The following is a 22,055-nucleotide window of genomic DNA, read 5'->3' on the forward strand; positions in this document are numbered from 1 at the left end:
ATGAATGCCAAACAATAAATCCTAATTATTCTGGTGACATGATTTCCATGTAACAAACCAATGAAACTAAAGTCAATTGAATCTTGTTAAAGCAAATATAATATAGTGTAGATTGTTTTTGTGAACTCTTGTGTGTGTGTGTCTGCAGGCTGGAGCTCTGGTCCACATCTACACTGACGGCTCGGTGTTGTTGACTCACGGTGGGACTGAGATGGGACAGGGACTCCACACCAAGATGGTCCAGGTACTTCAACTCTGTTAGATCAATCAGGGGCTCATGTTGTTTAGTTTAAAATTACTCTTAAAGTTAAATTATGGTGGAGAACACAAAGTTTCCAAAGTACTTTTGGGGAATTGTGGGGAAAAAAATGTGTAAAAAATGTTCAAGGAGCATTACTGCAGCTGCCTGACAAATAAATAAACTTATTTTAATTAAACCACATAAAGGCCATGGCAACTGAAACAACTCAGTTCATGCTCATGCTGTCTGGCTAAATATTGCTGAAACTTAATTTGGATTTTTTCTAGTGTAGAAGCCAAAGTTTCCAAAGATATTTTTGCAGAACAGGGAAAATATGGCGAAAAGTGTATAAAACAGAAGATTTATTGTCATCATTTATTAAACTGGGATTCAAAAGGGTTTAAAAATCACATTTAAACTCCTTCACTCCAAATCTCATATAAATATTCTAAAAAAAACATTTTCTATCTCATCCAACCACCCAACAATCAGTTTCAACCTGTCATGCTGATGTTGGTTTCAGTTCATTTCAGTATAAATGGCGCCATCTAAAGGCCTTTAGTGGAACGGCAGCTTCAGATAATTGAGCACTCAGCTGAAGTATCAGCTGTTGTGGCTGCTGATTGATGAATTTTGGGGATTTAAATTATGAAACTCAACTGAGTAAAATCACAGATCACATTTGACTGGATCAAACTTTTACATGAACCTTTAAAACTATAACTTTTCTACCAAAAGTGTTAACAAACTGTCTCTGTTTGTGTTTCCAGGTCGCCAGCAGAGTTCTGGGTGTCTCCAGTTCAAAGATCCACATCACAGAGACGAGCACCAATACGGTCCCCAACACCAGCCCCACCGCCGCCTCCGCCTCCTCCGACCTCAATGGAGCCGCCGTGCAGAACGCCTGCCAGATCCTCGCAGAACGCCTGGAGCCATACAGGAATAAGAACCCCAAAGGATCATGGGAAGACTGGGTGAGAAATATCTGCAGTACTTGTACATGAATTCGTATTAGCAGTTGTGATCATTCTAAAAATCCATTGATTATATTCCTTAAAAATACATAAAAATAAGCACACTAAAATGTAATTGTTAAATAAGTCACTTAAAGAGGTACATTAAGATGATAAATTGAGTGTTTTTCCTCAGATTTCTGTCAGCAGCTGAAGGTAAATATTAGTTTGTCTGGAAGTTGATGGATCTCAGTGGTGAAGTGATGATTTACAGATAAAATTCTGTTAAACTGTGACGAGGTTTGTGATGTCAGTAGCTTCAGCAGCTGGCATAAAAGCTCATTAGCTCTGTTTCTTTACAGTGTGCATTAAACTGGAAGCTAAAATCTTTTAATTATGTCTTTGTATCTCATTAGATCGACCGAGTTCTGACTTTGTTTTCTTAAATTATGGTAAAAACATGAAAATACAGTTAAAATAAATGTACTTGTGACTCACTATCTCACAGGTGTGACTTATATATATTTATATATATTTGTAATTATGACTTAGCAGGTCAATTTTGAGACGCTAACAATGACACACTAAGCTGTGATTTTGATTTACATCGTCAAAATGTTGAGGATCTCCTGAGATTTTATGTATTTATTGATTTCCTGGCTTTAAATCATTTAACTGAGAATATTTCTGTGTTTCAGGTGAAAGCAGCGTACTTCGACAGAGTCAACCTAAGTGCAAATGGCTTTTACAAGTGAGTTCACTGAATAAGTCACTACATCAGTAAATGTTTTGATAAATAAAGTCCAGGACAGAGTTTCACCGTTCCTGTGTCCTGTTAGGACTCCAGATCTCGGTTATGACTTTGACTCAAACTCTGGCCGAGCGTTCAACTACTACAGCTACGGAGTGGCCTGTTCAGAGGTGGAGATCGACTGTCTGACCGGAGCTCACAAGGTCGGTACTTCTGCTAAACTGTCTGTGTTTACTTTATGAAGAATCATTTATCTAGAGAGGTAATCATAACAGAAAATGGTAAATAAATCACTCTTTCAAACTGTTGTTGCCCCTAAAGGTTTCCCACAGGGATCAATACTAGGGCCCTGTTGTTTACCCTACACACAAATCATATGAAAATATATTAATTATACACTTTTATGCTGATGATACCATGTTGTATGTAACAGGTTCCACTGAAATCCAGAATCTCCATGTACCAGTCTCTCAACACTGTTATGCAATTTACGTCAGTAATCACAAAAATCTCAGTCGTAACTGAACACACAGATATTTTACACATACAGCTGGATCAGCGCTACTCAATCTCTCCAGTAATTGTGATATCTCCAATAAACATCAAGGATGGTCGTCCATAAACTGCCTAAAATCATATTCTTTTTTAACACTTTATTCAGTATCATACCTAACCCAAGACTGATCAGTGTTTCAGTGCATTAAGCAGCATGACTGTTTGTTGTGCAGATTTGCCAAAACAGAAAGAAATATAAGAGAAAACATAAAGGTATTGATGGTTTTAAAATCAGAAATTCTGCACTGTTGATCCTCAATAACTTTTTAATAAGATCATCAGTTTTCTCCAGAGTTGTTGTGCAATGCAGATAAAGCTAGAAATTAATTGATAATGTGGGTAAAAATATTGAGATAAAGTTAAGGGCTGACTTAAAAGTGCATGCAATATGACCAAATTTTCAATAGCTTTCTCTTTTTTTGTCATAAAGTCTCCTTACCAACATTATTTTCATCTGGGGTTCATCGCATTACATGAACAACCTGCATTTTGTTTATTTTCACATTTTTGAAATTATGCAATAAGGCCCAGTGAGTTATTGGGGCACATTTTCTGTCACTAGTTCAACAAAAAAACAAAACAAAGATACAAATACAGATATTTTTGTGACATATTTGTGTTATAGAACCTGAGCACCACCGTAGTGATGGACGTCGGTCACAGCCTCAACCCGGCTATAGACATCGGACAGGTGAGTCAATCAATCAGTGAAGAAGTCGATCAATGAGTCAGTCAAAAATCATTAATTATTAAAGGTCATCATTCAAGACTCGAGCACCGCCTTCAGGTCAAAGTGTCTTCTGTGGTCTCTGCAGGTGGAAGGGGCGTTCATGCAGGGTCTGGGTCTCTTCACCCTGGAGGAGCTTCATTACTCCCCCAAAGGAGTCCTCCTCACTCGGGGTCCCGGTGCTTATAAGATCCCAGCCTTCGGTGACATTCCCACCAAGCTAACCGTCTCGCTGCTCCGCGACGCACCTCATGATAAGGCAATCTTTGCCTCCAAGGTAACATCACCAACACTGAGAACATTTTAAACGTCACTGTTCAGATTTCTGCTGAGAAAATTAATAGGAAAGCAGATAAAACAGCTTATTTGATTTTTTTTCCCATCAGGCTGTTGGAGAGCCTCCTCTATTTCTGGCATCATCGGTTTTCTTCGCCATCAAAGACGCCATCAGCGCCGCCCGGGCAGAGTCAGGAATCAGCGGGCCGTTCAGGCTGGATAGCCCCGCCTCCGCCGAGAGGATCCGCAACGCCTGCAGCGACCGATTCACCAAACTGGTACGAAAACATGTTCAAATATCAGTGACGATTGTTCTTGGAACAGCTCGAGTTTATCACACTGCTTTCAGAAAGCACAGAGAACGAACAAGAAATGAACAAAACTAAACCATATTTTGTTCAGATCATCTCCTCGTCAGTGTTTGGAGTATTGTTAACTATTGTGGACGTTAACAGCTTAAAGGTTAGTGAATGCAGTGGTCAGAAAAACTAATTTTTAATACATTGAACGTTGTGATATAAGTTGCTGCTGTAGTGGCAGTAATTGTTCGAGAAAAGGACGGGCACGAACAAGTACAGTCTGCAAAACTGAGCTCATTTAATCTGATAATTTTACCATCAATAACCTCAGTCAGACATTTTTTACCTTTCAGTAGATCAAAAGTCAGTCAGACACAGTTATCTTCGTCCCATACAGCCCTGAAAAATATAGCAAAAGTTTTATTTTAAACAGAAACTTCGGTGCGTTTGGTGTCTTGTTACAAAGTTTTGGTACAAGTTGTTTCTGTAGTGGCAGTAATTCTTTGAGGAAAGGATCGGGCATGGACAAGAACATACAACTGACAAAACTAAACCATCTTCTGATCTTGTCTCTTTGGTGTAGCTTTGGTAGGAAACAGCCGTCAGTGACCACAACACCAGAACTATTTTAAAATTGCGTTCTGTTATCTTGGAATGACAGTAAACTTAGCATCATTCATTCGGACAACAGAATTTTGTAAAACTGATATGATAACCTGATGTGATTATGTCAGCCCTAGATCAAGTAAAAAGTTATTTGCAATGTATGAATGAACGGATTTACAGCCAGCTGCCCTGCTGCAGATACAACTTATTTCAGACCTTGAGTTACTTCAAAACATATAAACGTGTTGGGAATACTGTGTCAGTTTCTGTGCTCTTAATCATACTTAATATTTTCTGTTGCAGTGTCCTCCTGCAGAGCCCGGCACCTTCACACCCTGGTCTGTGCAGGTTTAAGGCGCTCGACCAACGATAGTAGAAACTACCGCCGACGACCACTGGAGAATCTGTAAAACTACAAAACTATAAAAACACACTGAGCCATTTTCTACAAGAACATTTCAGAGAACCTCGTCACTAACGGATCGTTGCTCCCTGTCGGATCAGGACCTTCGGTCACAGTTAATGATGCGCTACCTCAACTGAACTCTACTGAGCTCTACTGAACTCAGTCGTAGAAGAATAAAAGGTGAAACTGAGGCCAAGAGTCTGGTACAGGTCTTCACAGACTAAACGCATTGTTGGATTAATGTTTGCGATACTTTAGTTGTAAAGAAATTGATTCAAGATATGCACCATGTACAGGTAATAATACAGGACCTGGCCCTGATCACTGTGGTGCATATTCTCAGACTAATCTGCAGTTAATCAAATTACCACAAACCAACAGACACACAATGAATCTGGGGTCCTCACAGATACTGAAGGCAGTTGCCCTTTTTGGGTAGGGTCCTGTCGTGTTATTGGTTAGTTTTCAAATTCAAATTCAAATAGCTTTATTGGCATGACCATAATGAAATACAGTATTGCCAAAGCACCGTACAAGTAATGAATGTTTGCAATTAAAATATAAAGAAATCTATACATACACATTTATGTATTTATACATTTTGAAAAGTGTACGAAACAGCAGATTTAATATCTTTGCAACAACCCCCAACCCCCTTAATTTTGGAAAAAAAGGAGTCACATAAGCAAATTAATGATTATTGTTCGTCTAGCTAATATATGCACACAGATAAAAAGAAAACAAATCTGAAGTCTGATGTAGATCAGCAGGTCAGTCTGATTCCCTCATGTTGTGGCAAGCAGAGATAAATTATCCTGCGAGAACGCAACTGTCTTTCATTTCCCCTGTTTTCCATGAGTCCGTCCAGCTTTAGACCTGTGAAGACATTCAGTGCTCAGCCACACCATACAGCGAAACTTATCACGCATCCTCGCAAAGGTGGAGCTGGAAACCTTTTATTTAGTGACCACTTGTCAGGTTCCTGAGCTAACAATTAACATGCTAGCTAGCCGGGAACAAACCGGAACAACCAGCCCCAACAGACAAGACAAGGCAATTTTATTTATATAGCACAATTCATTAGATTAGACAGTAGCTCGCCAAGCTAGCTGGCTTGATATCAGTTATCTTACCACCAGTTAACAAGCTAGCCAAGTAGCATGGTTGCTGATTAAGTTAACACAGATTATTCAAGAAAAGGAATTTTCTTATCATCGACCACGCCGTATCTATAAAAACTGGACAGTACGACAAAGCTAACCTGATATCTTCTTCTCTTTTAGCCTCTGATTCTCCGTTCCCTTAAAGTTTCACCATTAACACAGTTTGCTAATGATCGAAAACGAGAATTAAGCTAAAACAGAAGAACAGTAAATCAAAATGAGGCTACAGCTGATAAAGTACTTAAACATTACTGAACCGGGAGAAATTATGCTAACATTAGCTTGGGAGCTAACTGATTTTAGCTCACATAAACAGCCTACATTTTAAATTAGTGTTATACAGACATTCATTATATATATATAGAACATTTTAATAATGTGTAACAAAAACACACTAATGAGCAAAATATTTCTTTCCATAAAGACCTCAGGGAATAAAACATGATTTCTTCACAGCCAGTCAATCTTACACTGTAAATACATGTTACGTGAATCGTAGATTTACTTCCGGTGCTCGATGTTTCAGCCCAGTCCAGCTAATGTGAATGATCAGATCATTAAATCTGTAAAACTAATCATCGTTTACACTCTGTATGTCGTACAGTGATTGGTGATGCACTTTCACTTCAGTTCATGTTCACATCAACATGAATTATGATGTAAATGAAACACAAATTAAATTATGATTTCGTTCATTTTCACTGTTATGTTATATAAAATTATTGCACTATATGAATTAAATAAAACTTTTCAGAGGCACATGTTTTGGTTGATTTTCCATCCGTTTCTTTCAGCTGCAGACAGTTAAGCCATCATGTAGTTGATGTTTAGCAGGTATAGTTTTTACCATTAGTTTATTACATTAGCATGCTAACATGTGCTAGTTAGCACTAAACATAAAGTACAGCTGAGGCTGATGGGTATGTCATTAATTCTGGACAAACAGAAAACAGATCAAAGTTATTACAATTCATCCTGAGGGGAAAATGAATGGCTGAACTGCAGAAGGCCATCCAACAGTTGTCGAGATATTTCATAAAAAAACAAAAATCACAACCTCATGGTGGTGCTAGAGGAAAAAGTCAGAGGATCACCAAAGTATGTAGAATTCATCATCTGGAAACCATTAATGTTTGGACCAAATTTGGCGCCAATCCATCAAGTAGATGTTGAGATATTTCACTGAAAGAGTGAAAACTTTGCTATTCCTCGCCTCACAGAGCCGTTAGCATGGTGGTAGACGCTTGTCTTGTTAGAAAGTAAATTCATTGTACATTGATTGAAGCAGATGTGAACCTTTTAGCACAAACAAAGCCTCAAATCAATCAGTGATGTTCGAGTGAGCTTTGGTAATAAGGTTTCTGAATATTTACGCTGTTTTCTACAGATTAACAGTAGCTGTGAATCTTGTTTTTGCTGACCTCCAGTGGTTTAACTTCCTCTTTAAACCTGCATTAACTGATGTTTTGTCTACTAGTTTTCATCAGAATCAAGCAGTGAACTCAACACTGACGTATCATCAGCTTTTAAGTTGATATGTTGAACTTGTTAGCAAACAGTTGCTTATTTCCACATCCAGCAACATGTATAACGTCAATAATGTCTTGTGGGGTTCCTCAGGGTTCTAGTCTTGATCCTTTATAGCTTCAATCTGGTCAAAGATGCTTTAAATTATGTGTTTAGTCCAATTATTTGACATATTATCAGCTTATAAAGTAGTTGTGGCTAACATATTAGCAAACGATTTTCCCATCCAGCGGTTATGTAGCAACATTATCATCCATGTGGAGTCGTGTTTCTGTCCACCTGGTGAATGTGAGTCCATTATTCACTCTCTTTTAGCTCTGTTTTTGCTCTCTACCAACTCCTTTGGGAAATATCTGGCTCTTTAACTGCTAAATGCGCCACTATGTTCACCAGCTAGTCTACAGCTAACTGTGTCTGTTTGTTTGGAGCTAAGCAGGTAGTTTACAGCGGCTTCTTACAGCTTTTACTCTGGAAACAGCTGCCTGCTGCGGCCCAAAACGACGCTATGAGAGACGCTGAGAGTGAACCAGAACAGTAAAGTTGCAGCCGGACAGATAAACAATAAGCTGAAACTCACTATAAAGCTCCGTAATGGGAAAACCAACAATATATTCATTAATAAGTAATAATCAAGAGTAAGGCAGGTCCCCATAGTGGCTGGTGGGTGGGGTGGAGGACCTTCACAGTGAGCTGTCAGACTCCCTGAGGATCACCTTCCTGTTAATTGTGTGGTTATAGTGTGAAGTATGAGGGTCACATGTTTGCACTGTCACCTTCAAACCACCAACCACATGTCGCCCTGCACGTCTCATGAACAACGTTACCAGATTTCACTGCTGCAGGGTCACACACTGATAGGTTCAGCTGTTAGATGGAGGATTAAAAAAGGTTCTCAAACATGAGACTTGCGTTTTGTGTCCATGTTTTAGTCAGTAAAACGTCATTTTAACAAAGATAAAACAGAATAATCAACACCAAATGTGGACTGGCTCTGTCCTATATACTGTATATCCCCGTTTACGCTGCAGGAAGACAGAAAGAGAGAGAGGGAGGGAGAGTCAAAGAGACGTTAAAGTGAGAGAGAGTCTTCATCCTGCCGTCTCAGTTGGATTATGGCTCGGAGGAGGATGGAAACCAAACCGGTGATCTTCTGTCTGAAGTCGCTGCTGCTGCTCTACTCCTTCATCTTCTGGGTGAGAAAACACTTCTCTATTAACCTGCTACGTGTTCATTAACACATTTTAATATCAGGAGGGAGGTGGAATATCTTTATTTTATGATTGTAAAAGCTTGTTTTCATGTTGATGTCAATGTGGAGTCCAGTTAAACCACACTGTAAACCTTTAAATCTTTTTCTTATGATCCCAAAGATGCATCATTATCCAGTTAAAATAAGTCTGTTTTTCTAAATATATTTATATGAAGTTGATACTTTGGAGATAAGAGATTCTACACATTCAGCAGACTGTATTTAATTATATGTTATTAACATTGAAAATGTATTAGCCTACATTAAAGTGGAATTATGACACTGTTGCAAATCTGGTTTGAATCATCTCATATTAAAAACTAGAGTCCAACCAATACTGGATTTTTGGGGCTGATGCTGATACTGATATCAGGGAGTGAAAATTCCAATATCGATATATCAGCTGATAATTTTATAAATACAGAATATAGACATAAACACTTTTGTTTTTGCAATAATCCCTCAAATGTTGTGATTAAACACATGTGACAATGATATGTAATGGAGGCGTGTTCTTTATTGTATAAAATGACATCAGTGCACTGAAACAGTGATGATTTAATATCATAAATAACTATAAATTTAAAAAAAAAACAAAAAAACATGTATATATTAAACTTGAATTAGGATGAAAAAGGATCAAATATACATAAAATACCTCCTATATAACTTTAAATCATCAGTGCATATCAGTCAACATATACGTCAATACCGTTATATCTGTGATAGGCCGATATCGGCCGTTAATATCAGCTGACCGTCTATTTAAAACGTTTGATTCTGGTGACGTTTTTGGGTGAAATACACCTTTAAAGAAGAAATAATGTTAGAATTCACAGTACATAGAGACTGCAGTTTCTTCTTTAGTGTTTTTATCCAAGACTTTGAAACTACATGATGTCAGATATCAGGATATATGATGTGTAATAAGAGCTGAGGTCAGAGGTCAGAGGTCAGAGGAGGTTCGGTAATTATCCCGACTCTGAGGAATGAGGAGGAGGGTGAAGCTGTGACACCGGGACGATAATGAAGATCTGTACAGAAAGACGAACACACGACCCGCCTGTGTGAAATCCTGCTTCTATAGTTTGTTTACGGAGCTTCCTGAAGCTGACCAATCAGAGCAGAGTGGGCTCATCAGGAGGCGGGGCCTTAAAGAGACAGGAGCTAAAACAGCCTGTTTCAGACAGAGGCTGAACTGAGGGGCTGCATAAAGGACCAGTAGAAGATAAATAAGGAGTTTTTAACTGGAAATCATGCAAAGATATTCCATAACTAAAGATTATGTGTCCTTTAACGAGCCTGTTTACGTCCGACCAGGAAACTGTCGACTCATGAACCGGTTGTTGTCTGGCCCTGGTTGGTTTCCACGGCGTCCTCACATCTCGGTGTAATGAGCTCGGTAGCAGGTCGACCCGTGATGATCTCTCAGTACTTATGTGGCTTCTATCTGAATCTCTGTGGTCTGAAGTTTAGTTTCTCTCTTGCTTCCACTCTTTATACTCTCAAATATCAGCCTGATAAGACACGTGGTAACTTCCTGCTGCTGCTGGGAGGCATTTATAGTGAAGAAGAGGAGCTATTCTTCAATAAAAAACACAACCAGATATGGAAGAATGAGGCAGGATTTGTTGCTCTCGCAGTGATTTTCAGTGTCTCAGGTTTTGTTTTTAAATGGTTTTTTCTTGGCACTGAACAGACTGACTAAAGCGCAGCCTGTCTGATATCTGTTTGTCTTTTTATGCCTCAGTTTCTATCGGCTGCAGATGGATAAAAATCTGTCACTGTTTGTTTGGCGAGATGTGATATTCTTCAGAGCCGATGCGGTTTTGGCAGCCGGTCGACTTCCTTCTTGACTCACTTGGAAGTTTTTCCCAAATTTTTATCTTTACAGTTTTATTTGTAATAATTGATCCATGTTTCCTTTGCTGTTGTTTTATTATTACATACATACATTACATTTCCACTTTTCCCTATAAATAAATAACATAATTTTAATGTAATAAAAGTTAAATAGAGTGAGACTGTCTAAATTAAATCTCCACCGGTGCTACAAAGTGTGTTGAGTTTATTTATTGTCGGCGTGAAATTTAATCTGATCTTTTAGCTTCACAAACACAATCAGCCGGCAGCTACACAAACACACACAGACTCTGACTTTTATCTTTTATCTCGAATTGAACCAAACAAACGTTGAGACGGGTTCCTTATCGTCTCCCGAACACACCGACAGACGGCGAACGTTTCAACATCACAGCTTCACTCCGGCCGTTTGAAATGTTCACACACAGACAGACGCAATCAGGAGTCAAAATCAAACGTCTCCTTCGTTTATCGTCCTCCGAACCTCCCGTCTCGTCTCCTCTTTCATCCCTCAGCCTGAACCTGAACAGACGTCCTCGTGAACCACCTTCACCTGAAACTAAACGACACACGTTCACTTAACTTCTGGGATAAAAATACACAAACATGCACGAGGAATAGATGATATTTTACTCTCCAAGAAACTTTTTCTATTATGACGTCTTTTTTGGACTTTTTTCTCAAAAAATTGCATATTTCTTTTCTTCAGATTTACAACTGTGGTCTTTAGATATTGTGACTTTTTCTCAGAATGTTGCAACTTTTTATTTTAAAACTTACAACAGTATTTCTTTAAACATTACAGCTTTCTTTCTGTAAATATCTAAATATTGCAACATTTTTTTCTCAAAATATTTTTTTTTCTAGAAATATTTACTTTTTTTACTTTTTTTACTTTTTTCTCATAATGTTATGACTTAATTCTAAAAATCTCAGATTGTTTTGTTTTTTGTGTAACAGTGGCCCTAATACTCCATCCTAACCTTCAGTCTATGTAACAACGATTGATACTTGTACTGCTACAACTACACTTATTGATTACAGCTGTACACAGTCTACACTCAGCGAGCACTTTATTAGGAACACCTGTTCAATCCAATAAAAACAGCTCTGCCATAAATTCTTTTTTTTCAGGTTTTGTTGACATCATCAGAAAGGTGATAATTCTACTTTATTATTAAGGTCATAGTTGGTGGTGGTCTACTGGACTGCATTATACTGGACAGGTGTTCCTAATAAAGTGCTCGCTGAGTGTATATATAACAGTTTTTTCCGTGTTGTGCGTGTTGTGAGAACGTTGGTCTGACTCGTTTCTTCCTCCCGTCTGTCTGTCACTTTGTCACTTTACTGTCAGAGCTCATAACGGAGTCATGTGGTGCTGAATCACACACACACACACACACACACACACACATATTTGTCTTTTTATACTTGTGAGGACACTCAGTGATATAATGCATTCCCTAACCCCCAACTTTAATGATCACAACTAAATACCTAACCCCAGCCCTAAACTGAACCTAAACCCAATCCCAACCTTAATCTTTAAACCAAGTCCTTTGAAGTAAATGTTCTCACTACAAACTCCCTCCTTCTCTCTGAGTCAGCCCATCTGCCACAGATCTATAACTCTGTCATAATAATAATAATAATAACAATAATAACAGGACTCTGTCAGAAATCATCATAATTAGCTTCAGTTTTTAACAAATTCTATGTTTGATATACATGAAAATCAATAAAATATGCTGTAAATAATAAGATCAGTAATCCCTGGAGCCCCTCCCCCCTCCCCCCCCTCACAGGTGACAGGTGTGGTCCTGCTCTCGGTGGGGTTATGGTGGAAGTTCATGTTGGGCCCCTACATGTTGTTGATCTCCAACGGCCCCTCCAACGCTCCGTACGTCCTCACCGGCACCGGAGCCTTCATCGTGGTGTTCGGCCTGTTCGGCTGCTTCGCCACCTGCAGGGGGCGCCCCTGGATGTTAAAACTGGTCAGAGGAAATGTTCACTTTTAGTTGTTCAGTCTGTCACTAACTTTTTATTTCTCGCTTTCTTGCCGAGAACTAGATGTTTAAAATGATACCTCTCATGTCTCTACGCTAAATATGAAGCTACAGCTAGCAGCTTATTAGCTTAGCTTAGCATAAAGACTTGTAACAGGGGGAAACAGCTAGCATGGCTCTGTCCAAAGCTGACAAAATCAAACCTATTGGCACCACTAAAGTTCACTGATTAACATGTTTAATTTGTACAAAAACCCAGGTGTACACCCAGGTGAACACTGTGTTGCTAAGCTACGCTAAGCTACTGCTAGCTGTAGCTTCATATTTAGCATGACAATAATTACCTTCAACAAAATTTGTAACACAAGACGAACTGTTCAACTTTTTGTTTGTCAGAGGAACAAAAAGATCTAATTTAATGTCACTGTAACCTCTAACATGAATATATTTTATGACCTCTTAATGACCTCTCTGTGACCTCCTGTCTGACCTCTCTGCAGTACGCCGTGTTTCTGTCTCTGGTCTTCATGACTGAACTCATCGCTGGAATCTCTGGATTCATCTTTCGCCACGAGGTGAAAAACACGCAAAAACACACACATGATCCAGATACTTTTAAACAACGATGCTGTTTGTTATTTACAACATTCTGTGTTTGTGTTCAGATTAAAGGAACTTTCCTCACGACGTACAGCGAGGCTGTGATGAGATATGACGGACGAGATGACAGGAGTCTGGCTGTGGACGGCGTCCAGCGTAGAGTCAGTCTATCACTCTCTCCATCAGTAATCAGTAACTCTAGACGACCTTCAGATAATGTTTTGTTGATGTTGAAGGTTATTTTACTCACACGCAGCTTCTCCTGGCTAAACTACAAAACAGCTTGTTTATCCGAGACTTAGAAAACAACCCATACGATACAAAAATGTGTCTTATGAGTGTTTTCTGATCTCTTTTGTTTGGTTTAGTTTAGAATCAAAAACTACTTGAAGCTGCATTCATTGACTTTTTGGCCACTAGAGGGCAGAAAAACAAGCAAAACATATCTGTCATATTATCAGCTTATAAAGTTTAAGTTTATTTATTTGCACAGGATAAAATCAAAAAATGCTCACAAACTACAGGAATGTGTGCAGGGAGAGGAAACATGCCTGAATGGGTTTCTTAAATTTCTTTACCTAAATAATATACATACATATATAAAAACAGTAACAAAGTCACACTGTTACGTATGTTAGCATAATATAAAACAAAATAAAGAGATAAAATGTATAAAAAATATTGTTAAATCAAATTAAATGTGAACTCGTATTGTGATTAAGTACAATTTTAAGGCAGCCTAAATGTCAGAGGAAAATATTCTGTTTTACTTCACTACCTCATCTGACAGCTAAAGTTATTCTGATTATTTTACAGATTAAGACAAAAAAAATGATGATTTTATAAAATATGATACATTGTTACAGATTAAACCACCAAATTGTATATAAAGTAGTAAAAAGCTGGCTACATGATCATTAATTAGTCCAATAATAATAATAACTGTTTGTTGTTAATATTAACATACTGGTACGTTGTTAAAATGTTAAATGCAGGACTTTTGAATGTAATAGAGTATTTTATAGTGTTGTATTACAGTTGAAAGGACAGTAAACCCTCCTAAGAGGACACCAGTACACCACAGGTGTTCCACAGGGATCAATACTGGGACCACTTCTCTTTGTTTTTTCGTTATACTGATGATCGAACTGATGTCTCTCTATTTGCTGATGATACTATGATTTGTTTGCATGATGCCACAAAACACACGATCACACCTTCAACTAAATGTAATAAAATCTCAGATCAGTTATGAAGATGAATTAAAGCCTACAGACGATTGTTTTCTCTCCGTGTCTGTAGTTGCACTGCTGTGGAGTTTATAACTACACCAGTTGGCTCAGCAGTGTGTATTTCCCCGTCAGCGGGATTCCTGCCAGCTGCTGCGTTAGTTTCTCCGACTGCAGCGGAGCCGACCTGAAGAACGCAACTCTGGCTGCACAGAAAGTCTATAAACAGGTCTGAGACACACAAACATGAAACAAAAACACTCTGAGATCTGAAATTAATAACTTAGACTCAGTGAATGAATGAATGAACTGTGTGTCTGCAGGGTTGTTATGAGTTGGTGACGTCCTTCATAGAAGGCAACATGGGAATCATCGCTGGAGTTACCTTCGGCATCGCCTTCTCTCAGGTACTCAACTCACAGATTGATGTTTTTTGTGATGAACCAGTCCAGCAAGCGGTTCAATTTAGATGTAAATGTGAATAACTGAGTAATATGGAGGTAAAACTGTCATGATGATCACAAAGAGCTTATACAACGTTTTAAAAGGCGACACTAAACATGCAGAACATCATTAAAACAACATTATTAGAGGTAAAAAGCTTCATGGATCGGATAGAACAGGATGTAAATATTTCTGTAACTTCCTGTATATTCTGGGATATACAGGAAGTCATGATTTTAAAAAAAGCATGCTCATGGTTTGTCAAAATCTAGATGTAGTAAATCTAAATTATGAGATGAAATATTAAAAATCATGACGAAAAAAAGTCAAAATTATGAGAATAAAAAGTTAAAATTGTAATAAAAGTCAAAAGTCAAAGTTATGAGAAAAGAAGCCAAATTTATGAAATATAAAAAAATATATAATTTTAATTATAATTATAATTTTGACTTAATAAACTTATCATTCTTTTTTTCCATCATGACGAACTTTTCTTCTTCTTTTTTTCTTTTACTGGCAGAAATGAGCTTCCATACAATTATCCTACTAATACAAGAAATAGATTTTATTTATGATGTCAGTGAAGCGTAGCGTTTGTTCTGCATCATATCACATTTGTAAATAAATTTACTTTATGACATCCTCAATTCATACATAACTTCTCCTTTCAGTGAACATACACTGTATCATATGTGTTTATTATTATTATTATTATCATTATTATTACTGTCGGCCTTTATAATATGTTTTGTAACTAACTTGTGTATTTTCTGTGTAAGTTTTAAATGCTAGCCTGTAGCTTACATATGTTATGTGTTAAGTTTCAGTAACATAAAACCAATAAAAATGTGTAACATTGGTCAAAACAGATACTAAAACATGTCTCCCTGTCTCAGTTGATAGGGATGTCTTTGGCCTGCTGTCTGTCTCGCTTCATCAACGCCAACCAGTATGAGATGGTCTAACAGGTAACACACACACACACACACACACACACACACACACACACACACACACATACACACACACTTCCTGTTGTTCATCATCACCTCCGTCTGCTCGTTCTCTTCTCATTTTGTTCTTTTACAGGAAAGAGGCGAGGATGCACGTCACCATGGAAACACACAGAGCATCTTGCACCAAACCTGTCGACATTCCTCTTCTGTTTATTTTTGAGGCTGTGAGAAACATCCAACGTTTTTGCCCTTTTTTTTTTCTTTGGTTTTGTTTGTTTTTGTTTGGTTGTTTGTTTTTTTTTGCTCTCTTGAAGCTGATTGGTTAACTCTTAAATCTATTGGTCGCTTATATAATAAAAAAAACATTTTTACATTCATGATGATTCAGAACAGATTCAGAATCATCTCATGGTGCCACATAGAGGCGTCAAACTGAAACAATCCCCTTATTTTTTAAAAAAATTTTAAGTTTTTATTAAGTTGGAATAATGTTTCTGTCTGAATGAAGTCAACAAAATGCTGCTCTAGACCCCCTGGAACCAGACCCCCCCCACATGGGGATTTGTGTGTTCTGCATCATCACTGAATGTTGTGGCTCTGCGGTCCTTTAATTATGTGTTTGAAAGTCTGATGAGGACAGTGTGATATGTTTGAAAGCTCCAGAACAACTACTAAATGGACCGTGAAGATTGTTAAGATTGTATTTTAGTCTGTTTTGTGCTCACTTGGTGGATATTTCTAAATACATTTGTCTGTGGGGGTCAGTAGGTGAATCTGACCTGTTTTTACTTACAGTATTTTATTTATGTGTGTCCAGGTGTTATCACAGTGTTTTGTACAGTAGGTGTGACTCTGTACGGCAAGCAACAGGTTCCACTCTTGACTTTTTCCCCTGTTGGTGTTTTCAGTGGACTCAGCGTCAGGGATGACTGTATGTGACACTTTCATTAAACAGTAATTTAATTGATTGTCTTTACAATATACAATGTTTTTCAGTGGGAATAGTGTGTTAATATTGTAACAAGTAATGTGGTGAAAAATAAAACAGGAAAACAACTGGAGGATCTGTTTTTTGGTGGAATATTCTATTTTTGATTTTTGGGTTGAGTATTATGTTTTTTATGTTTTTTGGTGGAATATTTATTTGTTTTATTTTTGGGGTGAATTATTCTGTTTCGTTATTGTTTTTGTTTGGGTTGTTTTTTTTAATGGAATATTCTAATTTTTTTAAATATTTGGCTGGAAGGTTCTAGTTTTTTATTTTTATTTTTTTGGTGGAATATTCATTATTTTTATTTTTGGGGTGGAATGTTCGCATGCAACGTCATATTTGACGTCAGGCGTCTTCGTCGCCCTGTGATTGGCTGTGTTTGGAGGTTCGGTCAGTCGACACGCTGACCCCGCCCCTGCCGCCCCGCCGCTCCGCCGCTATCAAACGCACCCGCACAAACCTCCCGGTTCCCCCCGCACAGATAACGGAAAGATAACGGAAAGAAAGCGGCACTCAACACACCGACAGGACCGAGCAGCGACACCCGACACACGGTGAGGTCACCGCGGAGGTTTCCATGTCGATGTGACCGACTAACGGAAGCTAACGGTTCCCGGAATTATCCGCCCCCGGAGGCGGTGAGTTCTAAGGCGGCTGCTCTGTGCTTAGTTCTCGGTAAACCGGGAGATACAGAGGATCTACCTGGTTAATAGAGAGGAAACAGACCCTTTAACACGCGGTGTGTTTCTCCTGTTTTTAAATTAACGGCCCCGGTTTTGTCTTTAGCAAGCCGGTGTAGTAGTTCCATTATCGGACACCGGCAGAACTTCGTTTTAATCTCTCGTGTTTTCACCGGACAAACATCACAGCTTTAAATCAGCTGTTACTTCAAACACTGGAGTGTTTTTACCGTCATTTTACAGCAGTTTCTGTACTTATTTAACGCAGTAAACATGTATAAGTGTTAATGATGGAGTTAAAGTGGTAAAGCTCATGTTGTTTCTATGGAACCCGGTAGTTAGCTGTTTAGCATTGATTAGCGGCAGATAATCACGGTTTCTCATTAATATCTCAATAACGGGCTGATTGTTTAAATCCCGGTGATGTATTTAACGGGAATCATCAACCGGAGCTCCGTTAGCTCGTCTGCTAACTGTGTTAGCAGCATTATTCTGCTGATGCTAACAGAAGCAGCTTCCGGTTATTTATATATTTCCCATCAGATTAAAGTCAGTTTGTTCTTCTTCTCTCTGTCTGAAGCTGACCCCTCCCTCTCTTTTCAGGTGTTTTGGGCTGCGGGGTGAAACGGTCGGCTGGCGTCCTGCAGCAGGACCGCAGTGAGCGTCAGGGGGGTCAGAGTTCAACAACAGGAAGTGAGGTCACCTGAGTTACCTGCAGCTCGTTAAGACGGCGGCCTGATAATCCTCTAACGAGCTTTAGCGGCTAAGTTTGGCTGTCAGCTGTCCGCTTGCTGTGATGCAGATCTCCGACTCCTACAACCAGAAGAACTCGCTGTTCACCGCCATGAGCCGCTTCATCGGCGCCGTCAACAACATGGACCAGACGGTGATGGTTCCCAGCCTGCTGCGCGACGTCCCGCTGGACGCCGACGAGCAGCTGGAGGCGCTGCAGCCGGCCGGCGGCGACGGCGCCGGCATGTACGGCTCGTACGTCCTGCTCAAGTCCATCCGCAACGACATGGAGTGGGGCGTCCTGCAGAACGGCGGGACGGACGCCACGCGGCCGGCGGAGGACGAGGACGACCTGGAGAAACAGTTTTACTTCCACCTGAACGGACTTCACGCCGTTCTGTCCAAACTGACGCGTAAAGCCGACACGCTGACGAGCCGCTACAAGGAGGAGATCGGCTGCAGAAACTGACTTTAACTTTAACGACGCGAAACAAAACGAAGCTTTTACACGTTTAACTCGTTAACGACAAACTGACGAGTCGCAGGAAACGACAGGAAACACAAACGTCAATAATAATAAAATCATTTGGTGAAAGTTTTGACACCAAAACTTCAGTTATGCAACATTTCCTGCAAGAAAAAAACATCTTATTAATATTTTTCATCAGTTTAACAAGTGAAAGAATAAAAAAAATCAAACGATTAATTAATTATTTTCTCAGTTAATTCATTAATCGTTTAAAATGTCAAAACTTCAACATGGTTTTGGTTTGAATGATTATTAATTTCTGTCGATCAGCTGATCAATCGAGTCGAGTTGAAATCGATCAGACAGATTTTTTGCAGAATTAACAAAATAAATCAAAGCTGAAAGTTTTTAATTAACGAGAATAAATAGTCAAACATAATAAACTGATGTGATAATAATAATAATAAAGTTTAAAATAGTTCATGAATCTGAACAAAGATTCAAAACTTTATTGATAATCGATCATTTTTAAAGTAAAACATTCGTGTTTTTCTGCATCGTGACGAAGTGAACTGAATGTTTTTTGGGAACATTTTCACAGTTTTCTGATGTTTTATCGACCAAACGATTAATTAATGATGAAATGAATCGTTAGCTGCAGCTCTGGTTTGTCGTTTTCACTTCATTTCTTTGCTAAAAAAAATTAAAACTTTGAGACTTGTTGAACATGTGAAGCAGTAAAACTCACTTTCTGACCTTCTGATAACGATTATCAGAGTTTAAATGTCGACGTGTCCTTGAACGCACCACCGAGGGCGTCTGATGACGTCACGACTTTAAACAAATATATTTTAACTCTGCAGCGAGTTTCACGTCTCGAGTTTATTTTTACAGGAAGTGAAAGTTTGTATTTAATGTGTTTGAATAAAAACCTTTATTGATCACAGACGGACGCTGCGTTCAGCTTCGATACGGAAGATCAAACGTGTCGATAATGAAACCGAATCATCAGTTTATTGATCAGTTTGTTTTATTTACATTTCAGCCGTCCGTCGACAGTAAAACGTTTTACGTCTTTGAACGCGACACGAGAATGTGATTCTTTCTAAAACGATCAATAATTAAACTGATCAGTTCAGCGACGTCTCGACGAGTCGAATCAGTTAATTGTTTGTTTAACGATTATTTTCATCATCAGTTTAATTATTTTGTCCATAAAACGTCAGAAAATCAGTGAAAACATCAAAAATAAACAAGAAAACAATCGTTAGTCGCAGCTCGAATATAAAAGATAAAACCAATCGGCATATTGATTTCATATCTATATCTTTGGTTTTATTTTAAATTATTATTATTTATGTTTATTTTTATTTTGTAAAGCACTTCCTCCGGTTTAATAAGTGCTGTATAAAAATGTATTTTTGTTATTTTGTTATTGCACTAAATTACTAAAGACGAAGTATTTTTCCTTCATTATATCTTTCAGAAAAGTTAATTATCTGTTAATTAATTAAACAGTTTGGTGAGTTTGACTGTTTGAAGCTTTAATAAAAAATAATAACTTTGATGACGTTTCTGGATTTTGTGTGAATGAAATAACGAGCTCTGCAGTTTTCTATGTAATGTACAGCTTCACTATTAAAGGTTTTCATGAATATTTTTGGTGATTTTGTTATTTTAGATGATTAGAAACTTCAAAATCTATCTTTAGCTCCACAGATTGATCATTTAATCATATCAAGTGTTTAAAACCATTTTATGTGTTTACATTATTAAAAAAGAGCTTCTGATTATATTAAATAATCTAATAATCTTATTATAAATATGTTTTAATAATTCACTTCTGAAAAGTTTAAGTCAGATTTGAAAGAATTTGTCTAAAAGATAAAACAATAATTCAGCATTAAGTTAAAAAACATTTTTTTAAACGCGGATAAAACTTGTTTGTGTAAAATTACACAATAAATAGAAAACAGAGTAAAATGTTTAAAACATCCTTTAAATTTAATTAATTTATGTATAAAAAAATATTTTCAACAACTAGTTGAAAATATTTTTTGTTTTAGTGCAAAAATTTCACTGCAGATTTAATTTTAGTCGTTTAATTTAATTTAATTTAATCTGATTAAAGTAGAAACATGTTTGTTTATTACTTCAGGTGTTATAAAGAGACGGCCATCTTTGCTCCAGAGGTCACATCAATCAATCAATCAATCAGTTTTTATTTATATAGCACCAAATCACAACAGAAGTCATCTCAAGGCACTTTTCACACAGAGCAGGTCCAGACCGAACTCTTTAATCTACAGAGACCCAACAATTCCCCCAATGAGCAGCGGCAGGAAAAACTCCCCTTTAACGGGTAGAAACCTCAAACAGAACCAGACTCTTGGTGGGCGGCCATCTGCTTTGACCGGTTGGGTTGAGAGAGAGAAAGAGAGAGGGAAAGAGGGAGGGGGGACAGAATAACAACAACAACAACAACAACAGCCAGGGAAGGACGCCAACAGGACTGTGAAGGACCATAAAGACTGTAGGAACCACCAGTAAGCCTGCATACTGGGAGTGCAGTGTTCTAGTGGGATAATACGGTATTATGAGCTCTTCAAGATATGATGGTGTCTGACCATTAAGGGCTTTGTAAGTTAGGAGAAGGATTTTAAATTCTATTCTAGATTTTACAGGAAGCCAATGTAGTGAAGCTAAAATGGGAGAAATGTGATCTCTTTTTCTAGTTTTAGTCAGTACACGTGCAGCTGCGTTCTGGACCAGCTGGAGAGTCTTTAGAGACTTGTTAGGGCAGCCTGATAATAAGGAATTGCAATAATCCAGACTAGAAGTAACAAATGTGTGAACTAGTTTTTCTGCATCTTTTAGGGACAGGATGTGATTTTTGTGATATTACGTAAGTGAAAAAAGGCAGTCCTTGAAATTTGATTTATGTGGGAGTAAAAGGACATATCCTGATCAAAGATAACTCCCAGATTCCTTACGGTGGTGCTGGAGGCCAGGGTAATGCCATCCAGAGTAGCTTTATCATTAGATAATGTGTTTCTAAGGTGTTTAGGGCCAAGCACAATAACTTCAGTTTTATCTGAGTTTAATAGTAGAAAATTGCAGGTCATCCAGGTCTTTATGTCGTTAAGGCATGCTTGGAGTTTGTTTAACTGATTGGGTTCATCTGGCTTCACTGATAAATATAATTGGGTATCATCTGCATAACAATGAAAATGTATGGAGTGTTTCCTAATAATATTACCTAAAGGAAGCATATATAAGGTGAATAGAACTGGTCCAAGAACAGAACCTTGTGGAACTCCGTGTCTAACTTT

The 22,055-nt window shown here is 38.1% G+C and overlaps 3 protein-coding genes across 3 annotated transcripts in view; all 3 read left to right on the top strand.

Moving 5' to 3' along the window:
* The window catches only part of xdh (xanthine dehydrogenase), a 25,384-nt gene extending 18,929 nt beyond the window's left edge, over positions 1-6,455 (top strand). Inside the window, exons 27-34 of the mRNA XM_067583806.1 lie at positions 149-244; positions 1,012-1,215; positions 1,893-1,945; positions 2,034-2,148; positions 3,126-3,191; positions 3,316-3,504; positions 3,614-3,781; positions 4,712-6,455. Of these exons, the coding sequence (XP_067439907.1) occupies positions 149-244; positions 1,012-1,215; positions 1,893-1,945; positions 2,034-2,148; positions 3,126-3,191; positions 3,316-3,504; positions 3,614-3,781; positions 4,712-4,762 (942 nt within the window). The 3' untranslated portion in view covers positions 4,763-6,455. The remainder of the gene's footprint in view (positions 1-148; positions 245-1,011; positions 1,216-1,892; positions 1,946-2,033; positions 2,149-3,125; positions 3,192-3,315; positions 3,505-3,613; positions 3,782-4,711) is intronic.
* A 1,429-nt stretch (positions 6,456-7,884) lies between these two features.
* Positions 7,885-16,099, top strand: LOC137177490 (tetraspanin-7-like). Its single transcript, XM_067583843.1, has 8 exons — positions 7,885-8,697; positions 12,422-12,610; positions 13,123-13,197; positions 13,288-13,383; positions 14,525-14,680; positions 14,775-14,858; positions 15,792-15,863; positions 15,985-16,099. The coding sequence occupies exons 1-7, from the start codon at positions 8,617-8,619 to the stop codon at positions 15,858-15,860; spliced, it is 750 nt and encodes a 249-aa protein (XP_067439944.1). The 5' UTR covers positions 7,885-8,616; the 3' UTR covers positions 15,861-15,863; positions 15,985-16,099.
* A 2,219-nt stretch (positions 16,100-18,318) lies between these two features.
* LOC137177499 (mid1-interacting protein 1-B-like) lies at positions 18,319-20,380 on the top strand. Its single transcript, XM_067583860.1, has one exon. It carries the CDS (start codon positions 18,319-18,321, stop codon positions 18,721-18,723), a length of 405 nt encoding a protein of 134 aa, XP_067439961.1. The 3' UTR covers positions 18,724-20,380.
* Positions 20,381-22,055: the final 1,675 nt, after the last annotated feature.

The sequence above is a fragment of the Thunnus thynnus genome, chromosome 24, assembly GCF_963924715.1.
Source record: "Thunnus thynnus chromosome 24, fThuThy2.1, whole genome shotgun sequence".
NCBI classification, from domain to species: domain Eukaryota; kingdom Metazoa; phylum Chordata; class Actinopteri; order Scombriformes; family Scombridae; genus Thunnus; species Thunnus thynnus.